Source organism: Megalops cyprinoides, chromosome 4 (genome assembly GCF_013368585.1).
Source record: "Megalops cyprinoides isolate fMegCyp1 chromosome 4, fMegCyp1.pri, whole genome shotgun sequence".
Lineage (NCBI taxonomy): Eukaryota > Metazoa > Chordata > Actinopteri > Elopiformes > Megalopidae > Megalops > Megalops cyprinoides.
Window position 1 is genome coordinate 38,253,027 of NC_050586.1, and position 9,468 is coordinate 38,262,494.

Sequence of the window (9,468 nt, forward strand, 5' to 3'; positions counted from 1 at the left end):
TTAGTCCAAGATGGACTTGGACTCATATTGGTTCAGCTTGGTATCCTGTTCAGACAGGTTACCATTCTGGGAATCCAGCTGGGACGGATTGTTGTTGAGGGGGATCAGTTCCGTGCTGACATTCTGCAGATGGTTAACGTATGGCTCAGTGTGCTCCCGGGGCTCGGATGAGGGCAGTAGAGAGTTGGGCGTGGGGGGGCGCGGTGCCCTCTGCTGGCCCTCGTGCCGTGTCAGATCCCTGGGGTCGCTGGAGTGGTTGGACGACTCCTTGTCGGAGTGCAGCTGGGTGAGCTCCATCCACACGCGGAAGCGCTCCTCGGTCCTGCGCTGCATCACGGCGAAACGAGTCATGGCCTCTTCGAGCACGCTCCCGAGGCTGTTCCGGTCCCAGCATGCCCTGCTGCCCACCAGGCCCAGAGTCTGACCGGCTCCGCCCACGGACCCCTCAGTGAAACTGAAGCCAGCTTTAAAGACATTGAAGCCATAGCGTAAGAGTGATTTCCAAACACCGTTAATTACAGTTTGTGCTTAATTACTACTGACTGTGTTTTTTACAGGCTATACACTGAGCCTAAACTCACTGTAATATCAGGACCCCAACAAGTGTGTACTTCGATTACAACATTGGTAGGCATACGTAGCTTTTTAAAATCAGTAATAATGTACACATAAGCTTCTTAAGTATACTGCACACACACATACTTGTGTCTCCAAGCTGTGATGCTATATAAATGATTTGTCTTTTTGCCATTAGTAAAATAACCTGTGAGAAGGTACCGAGATAAACAATAGAATTAAAAGAATTTAAACACAACATTCAAGTCAGTGTGAAGCAAGTTCAATACATTTAAATTAATCAGACACATCATAATGAATGTTCATTATAGCTATTCTTATGAGTTTCCCACACACACACACACAACACCCCAAAAACAAACAGTGGCGCCTCTACAGACACTGATAAAACACTGTGAACCAACCAATCAGTAGGCACCAACATCCAAGGACACCAGTTTGTTAATCCACCAACTGTAGCTCTCACTTCTTCTAAGGCTGTTTTCGTACTTGGTCCGTCTTGCTGGTCCTAACTCGAGTGATTATTCCCCTCTCCCCCTACCCCTGCTGGTCTCTTTTCACATTACATTTTTTTTGGTTGCGAACTCTGGTCCGTTTACATCATCAACACGTAAGGAACAGGCAGCTTTTATTTACCAATGTCAATAGGCAACGAGGCAAAAGGGAGACAAAATGAAAAGCCACGCTATATTTGTTTTCTTATCTTTTTGTTAATATGGTGTCAGCACCAAAATAACTGTGTTCGGCATTTTCACTCTGCCATAAATGCATCCCGCTGTCTGAGAGTGATGCGAGCTGCTCGGATAAGGTTTTTGTGGAGACAGGCGGCGATGTGAAATGAATCTGCAGCTTTGCTTGCAGAGCATACACACATACCCTCAAGGAGAGCGAACAGTTTTATAGTTTTTAGATGTGACAAGCGTGAATTGCCACCTAGCTGTCCCCTAGTCACTATTTTTAAGATTGTTAGCGTTTTTGAAAATTGCATGTTAATTAATAATTTCACATTTAACAGTGATTTATTTTATGAGAATTTGGATCCATATATCTCATGGTGACATGCTACTGCAGTACTTTATTCAGTCTTTTGAAAATATTGTGAATGAATTTGAAGCGGATTTGACAAAGCCATAACAACAATTTAACAATATACCTTGTGAAATGGAGTAGACCTAGGCTACATTCTTTTCTTCTGTCAAAACAAAACAGTCAAACTAGAAAACACCCAAATTTGTGTAGTACCTCAAAAATCAAAACCAATCAAAATCAAACAACAACTTAATGTTGCATAAATACACAGCATTGCTCCCATGCATAGCTTGCTCTACAGACACCCGGCATTTCAGAGGTTGTGATAAGTTGGAGATGGGCTCGTGCTGTTCTGAGTAGAGCCGTAGGTTTCTATATTGGAGTGAAGGTGATTAGCAGCATAAGGCAGTTGGTGTGAATATGTCAAATGATCTTGAACAGGGTTCACATGTGGCAGAGAATGATGCTGTAGGTGTGGGGGTGTACACTGGCATGATGATGGCGCAACAATGTCAAACATCCTGTTCATAACTTGCAGGAATAGTTGTGTGGTTTCTTGACACTCTTCTCTCTGCGCCTGCATCCAGTGCGCTTCTAAATCCATCATGCTAGTGACATCGGTTCTGGCCTCCCTTTTCCTGCTGACACAGGCACTTTATATAATAATATAGAGTGCCTGTGTATAATATATAACCCAATAATTTGATCAAGGGCATCATACCACTGAAAACTCTTCTTTTCCTCAGGGGGATTTCCCGTCTTCCAAAGGGAATCGCGTACTTTCAGGTACTGCTGCCTTAATTTTTTTACTTTGACCCAACACTGCTCCATGGACCTCGAGAACCCCCTTTGCTTGAGGTGGTCTCTGAACAATTTGAACATTTCGGGATTCATTCTCCATTTGACACTTTAGATTTTCATCTGCCCACATTTCTAATAAACAGGAGGTTTCCTCCGCCGACCATAGTGCACCATTCCTGATCATGATTGTGCGACCGCCAAAGAAATTACACGTCATCAATAGCGTTAACTTCCTGGTTTTAGATTGGATAGCTTTCACACCAAATGCTAACACTAAATGCGCACTGGTGTTCATGTGAACCGTACCCCAGACCCCTGTTTTCTGGAGGACTCGGGTACAGTCCCTTGGTGCACGCCCGAGTTCGGAAAACAACTTTTACATCAACAAAATGAACTGAACTAACGGCTCAAGCGGACTCGGGTCCACACCAAAAGCTCTAGTGTGAAAGCACCCCAAGTGTGCTCCAACAGCTATCCAACAATTACCAACAGCTATCCAGAAATTAAAAAACTTTTGTTCAAAACAGGCAATAGACTGCCTCAGCTAAAACATCAAGTATAGCTTTTACTATTCAGATAAGCACCTTTTATCTAAAACATCTGAAAATGATGTTTTTGTACCATAAAGGAAATCAGTATTGTTTGAATTTTGTTACTGAGCTGTTGTGCTTACTACAGTTTTGTTGGTAAATCATGTCCCTAGCTTTTACTATACTAGGTAGTTTGCAACCCATTCTAATCACTAACACTAATGTATTTCTCGGAATTATGAACATGATATTGAATATGTGATTATTTTGGCTATCATATTTGTTTGTTGTTGTCAGCTATGCGGTTGGTTGTACTATTTAGTGAATTTAGCAGATTAGCAGCACTTCCATTTTCTCCTTAACACCACCTAGGTCATTCATTATATAAAATGACAGATTATGCAATACTTTTTACTCAGGGTAATTGTCAAGGAAAGTAATCAGATTATCCATTTCAAATTGTATTTTTTTTCCCCTTTTTTTAAATTACAGTGTCCCATGTACCATACCCTCCTTCTGCCGAGGTTGGCTCGGAAACATGGGGCTGGAGGCAGCACTGAGGTGAATCTTTTCACAGGCAGTGGATAAAAAACATCACCATATTACTCAAATAGGAAACCCCCCTAAGAATGAAAGTGGAGTCATGAGACAAGTACCTGGTCTGCCCGTGATGAATGCCTCCCTGCTTCCTGACGCCTCCTCAACATCATCGGAGGAGGCAGAGCTGGAGTCGCAGGTCATGTCGCTGTCGCTGGTGCTGCTGTCCTGCAGCAGGCTGTGCTTCTTCCTGGCTGCGGCCTCGCGCTTCTGCCGCAGCGTCCGTATCCTGTCCTTCTGCTTCCGGCTCCAGTGGACGATGGCCTTCGCGCGCCGGCCATTTGGCTGCCTCTCGCCCTCGCTAGGCTGCCAGCGATTTTTCTTAGCCACCATGGCGGTAGTGCAGGACGCCTCGCTCTCAGACCGGATTCGCCGAGCCTTCCTGACGCCAGTTGCTGTTTGGTCCGGGGCCTGTAAAGTCGGAATATCCTCCTCAGCAGGGCCGAGGGCCCCCGACTGTGTGCTGGCATCCTCCTCCCCAGAGGATAGGGTGTCAGAATCTGCCATATGGCCGCTGGAAGTGGGGGAGGGCATGCATTGGTTGGAAGAGTCACTTTCATAGGTTTGGTCTGAAGACAGCAGTTTCACGCTCTCTGTGGAAGTCGGCTGTGACTCTGGGGCGTCTGTCTGGGACTCCAGCAGCAGGCAGGGCATAGAGAGCAGACCTGGCTCTGTTCGAAGGGGGCCGTCACCTTGCTTCTCTGGCAAAGAGGCCATCTGAGTCTTTAGAGGCTTGTTCTGTCCCAGACCGTCAAGAGAGTCTTCATTCTTCTGCACGTCCGCCATTTGCATGTTGGGTCAGTACAGGGTCCATTAGTGTCAGGCACCAGGTCATAGAGCATGGGGGATGCTGTCTCAAATGGCCTGAGCTGGAATAAACCTGCAGTGCCAAACAGAGACTGGTCAATTATACTGCACAACATATGCAGAAAATATCCATTCATTCTGAGCAGCGTTCATCACACTGAACACCTGTGATTAAAAATGCCTTTACAAAGGCTAATTACTGTGTACTCTTGCATGCAGTTTCAGTCATTTTGTAACTCTATTTATGTATGCTTACAATGCCTTACATGGTAGCTGTTATGGTGAATAAACCCAGGGCCGGCCCAACATATAAGCGAACTAAGCGCCTGCTTAGGGCCCCCATGGCCACCAGAGGGCCCCCAGAGCGCATGAAATGTCCCACAAGAGAGCTTGAAATTATTTTTTTTGTGATATATTATGTCAATGGTAATCATACAAAAACGCAACATTATGTTAACGGGCAGGCTAGCTAATACTACTGGTTTAATCAATTCCCGCTGCCTCTCATGCGCATGCACACTGTAACGGATGTTAACTGCTTTTTGATGCAAGCACAGTCAGTCGGACTAACTTTAGGTACAGTCCTCTCCTCTGTGTCTATGAAAAAAGCAGCAAAAAAGTCCCAAAAAAGGACATATCCTTCTGGAGCAAAGACAGAAAAAAAACAGAAAATGAGAAAGATAAAGGTATGTTTGCATGACTAATTACAGTATTTTAACATAAACATTCACTGGCTAGATAGATGCGTCAAACAAGCCTTCAGTTCAGTCAAGGTAAGTTCAGCTACCATTAGCTAGTTATAGATTAAGAGTTGTTGTTTTGTGTGTTATGTTATGTTGGTAAAATAAATTCATTCTGTTCCTTCAACTATGTATTCATACTATATGAAACTTCCCCAGTAGCGCTGTTTTAAGTATTTTGGAGCTGGAGTACAACCAACGCCACCTGCCCCTGATACTTCCCCAAGTGCCAGTGTCAGTCATGATCTTGTCATTGTACATTCAGCACTGCAACCCACCTCCTCAGCTGATGATAATACAGCAGGTGAGTTTTCAACAAAGGGTAATTTTCCCAGATCAATATATTTATATGGATAAACCATGCATTTTGTGAGATCTTTTTTGTTGTTGACAGACAGTTATATTACCTTTTAATGTGACATGACATGGCTAGCTTTTATCATTTTTTTTTCACTTCAGGTCTCCCTTCTCTGCAGGTGAAGAGCACTTTCCTGCACCTGCATCCACTGATCCTACTGTCTCTTCAGTGTCTGTTTCAACCTCAGCTGATGTGGCTGGTAAGTTAACAGCACAGCAGCCTTTGTACTTGCTCAGTTTACTGTAGAATATCCTGAAATAAATATTTCTAATTATAATTATTAATTTCATTTCCCTATACGTCCTTCTACTTCTGTGGTCATTGAGATCGATGTCACATCTACTCCCTCAGCAACTTCCAGCCTACACCATGGATCAAGCAGCTCCTCCAGTTGACCCAGCTGAGTGGTCATCTGTCCTGTCGGACTCAGAAAGGACTGATCTGGTAAGCAGAGGGCCACTGCCTATAAAGGAAAACTTCACATTCCCTAAAAAACATGATGGCTGAAGCTTCCACTACCACTAAACCTACAGACAATTAATGGGGAAAAAAATCTAGCGGAGCTGGCTCACTTATTCAAAAAGAAATGATGCAGTCCACTGCTTCTGCTGCAAATTGTTCTCCAGAAGTCCACAAAAATGGTAACAGCAGGGACAACAGGACTGGGTCAATATAGGTGCACTACTGAAGCAGCATGAAAATAGCCCTGATCATTGCAACAACATGGTGAAATGGAAGGATTTTGCATTCCATCTTTCAAAAGGGAAAACTATCGATGAGACAGAAATGGCTCTCTTGGAGACAGAAAAGAATCGATCAACCAAGCCTTGATTCCCTAACACGTTTTTTCTTGAAGTCAGTATTTTCACCTAGCAAAAGTTTCACCTCAGCCAATAGTTCAAAAATAATGTCAAAGGAAGCATATGAGGCTACTAAAAGAAAGAGAGGGTTCCTAGTGTCATGGAAAACACAGTACACCAGGGTGGAGGAAGGCAACGATGGTGGTATGTACTGCTCAGTTTGCCGGCCATTCCCTGCCAAGGCCGACCGAGGGGGGTCATTTTTCAAGGGGACCAATAACTACAGAAAACAGGCTTTAGATGCACACAAGAGCCGCCAACATTTGCAATGTGTGCTGGCAAAGCGGGTGGCAGACAACCCGTCAGCTGGGCCACTTCATGTCTGGACACAACGGGCAAACAACGACACAATCCAGCAGGTGGAGAAGTTAATCAACACCGCTTACCACATCGTAAAGAGTGAGCTCCGCCTCACCTCTTACGAGAGAAAGGGCGCCCTTCTCAAGAAGAACGGAGAAGACATTGGCTCTCAGTACATCACTGATGTAGCAGGTCGAAGGTAAGCTACTCAGCTCGCTAATATGTGTTACTGTAACTTTGCTGATAAATGAAGGTAGACACAAAACACAACTGCTTGATTGACATGAGTGAGTGAGTGTCATGTCATGTCAGTCAGTCAGCTAGCAACCAAGCCACATTATGTATCCTAGCCAAGCTATGCTACATGTAACCATCTGCCTTAAGCGCAGGTACACTAGCTAGCTAGCTAATTAATGAGACTAGCTAATTTACGAGACTAATTAGTATCAACGAAGTTGGCCATCAGATCTCTTACAGTGATGTCATAAACGACTTTGCCTCCAGAAAAGCCAGGAAACACAGATTCTAAGGAGAAAGTGGAATATTGAGGTAGTTTGTAAGAGGAAGAAATAAGAAGAGTAAATGTCTGAATTAAAGTAGTTTATTTTGGAATTTTTCTAAATTTTCCTGAACCTTTTGGACACCTGCACATAGTTTTCAAAATAATTATTCAGCTTTATATTTTACTACTGAACCATTATTGTTATCTTGTTACAGGTTCCTCTGTTCATTTTATGTCATTATTTAAGTATTTATTTAATTTATGTAATATTGTCTGTTTTTACATTTGCATTTATTTTTTATATGAGGAAACTTTACTGTTTATCTAAATTAGTTGATTTTAATCGTAGTTGACTGTTGTTCTGCACTTTTGCACATTGCAATTTTTTTAAACCAAAAGCAATTAAAGTGGTTAACTTGTTTACAGTAAATGCATTGCCTGCTAGTTTATTTTGTTACTTTTCAGTACACCATGTTCAGTATGGCACTTAGTACTGTATCACTTTGAATATTAAAGTGCAAATTAACACCAGACCACTCTTGTGAGTTTTCTACCTTTTAAGATTAAAAACCTTAGAAGGGTAAAAACATGCCAGGCTGAGACTGAAGCAACACAGCTACAACTAATAAAATTGATAATGGGCATTTACAGTAGGTGAGTGAATGATCAAGCAGTGACAACAGTCAATAGAATTGGCGGGGCCCCATAAAGGATTGTGCCAGCCCTGAATAAACCAATAAGCATATCATTCCAGTTATCATAAAAACTACACTTAAAATGTCCTGCCATACAATCAGTACTCTGGTGCAAATGCATTTAAACCTAATAATGATGACTCTGGAAAAAGATCCATAATTTTTATAACCAGGTGACATCAAGAGCTTATCCCCAATAAATGTAGAGAACAACATAGACGCATTGAGAACTGGTTCAGTTCTCGGGGAGGGAAAATGAGGGGTGTCAGGAATCATTTCCCTTTGATTAAGTTAAAATTATCCCTGGCTTCTGTATGACACATAGTATCGAAATAGTATGCGACTCTAGCACGGGGAAGGATTTCATGATTTTTAACTAATTTGTCATGTTTTCTACAACAAGAAAACTCAATAACGCAAGTGTGTATGAAGACAACTAAAGGCAGTGATTCAGATTTCTCTCCCTACTACAGAGCTTATTGTAATAAAATGTATAAAACGAAAACAGCGTATCTTATCTGTTGATATTTGTGCATAGCCTAGCAATGAGTTTGAATTGGTGGGTAGCTAGCTAGCTAACGTGCTCAGTAATGTTTGTTTGAAGTTTGTGGGATGAGAAACGAGTAAAAGCAGCCAGGATTTCTAGCTGGCTCTAAAGTCACGCGGCATTACTTTTCAGCAGTAGCTAACGTTATGTTAAAATGCTATTCTATGTAACTGGCTAGGGGAGAAATAGCAAGGCAAACAAATATAATCGTTAATAGCTTTTTGCTGTTGTTACAGTTACTAGCCAGTATTTACTGAACTGCGAGCGAGTATAATTATAGCTAAGGATAGCAAACTGAAATGCAATTTGCAATACAGGTCCCTTACTTGCTGGTCGATTCGTCTGTAACGGTAACTGTCCGTATTGCCGCTTTGCTATTATCGTTTGCAACACAACTCAACCCACTCCTTTGGTTATCGGAGATTACAGTGATACTATCTCCTCATCCTCAGTGCTGAAGCGAAGTACAAGTTAGCTTTCATCTTACCTGGAGGTTATCAGCCCGGGCAGGGTTTGATTTTGCTGGCTACCTAGCTAATTAGCCAAATATGCTATCAAGAGTTCTTTTAGCGGTAAAGCCAACTGTATATTGCTCGACCTGAGACCGTAACGCAGACTACGTATTCTGAGTGAAATTTTGCTATTGCCATATTGTAGTTACCGACATACTGTACTGTTTTATTACCTACCGAATTGTCTGTCTTCTTAGTTATCTATTTTGCCATTTAAATTTTTATGAGATGCACTGAATTCGTGCGTCATTTCCGGTCACCAAGCATTGGAAAGATTGGCCTTGGATTTTAGGGCATTATGTTGCCCGATTTTAATGCTATATAGAGTACAGAGAGGGTTATGCCAATTGGTTTGAATTGAAATGAATTAATCCAAGGAGCATGACGTCCAATAACAAAACAAAAAATGAAAAGCGGCTGTTGCCGATTTCCAGTTATCTTAATATTGTCAAATGATAGTGAATACAAATTTTTAGATTACATAATTACATATTACTTATGTTACATAATTACAGGTGGAGCTGTACATGATCTATACTGAACTGGTGGTCCAAAAGGGGGGTGTAGGAGGGATTCAAGAGCATCTTTTGCATACTAGAGACACTGGGATATTC

General features: G+C 42.3%; 1 protein-coding gene across 1 annotated transcript; it reads right to left on the reverse strand.

Moving 5' to 3' along the window:
• Positions 1-9,018, reverse strand: LOC118776485 (uncharacterized protein C18orf25 homolog). Its single transcript, XM_036526844.1, has 3 exons — positions 8,830-9,018; positions 3,593-4,413; positions 1-464 (listed from the first exon to the last, which is right to left on the reverse strand). Exons 2-3 carry the CDS (start codon positions 4,323-4,325, stop codon positions 1-3), a joined length of 1,197 nt encoding a protein of 398 aa, XP_036382737.1. The 5' UTR covers positions 4,326-4,413; positions 8,830-9,018.
• Positions 9,019-9,468: the final 450 nt, after the last annotated feature.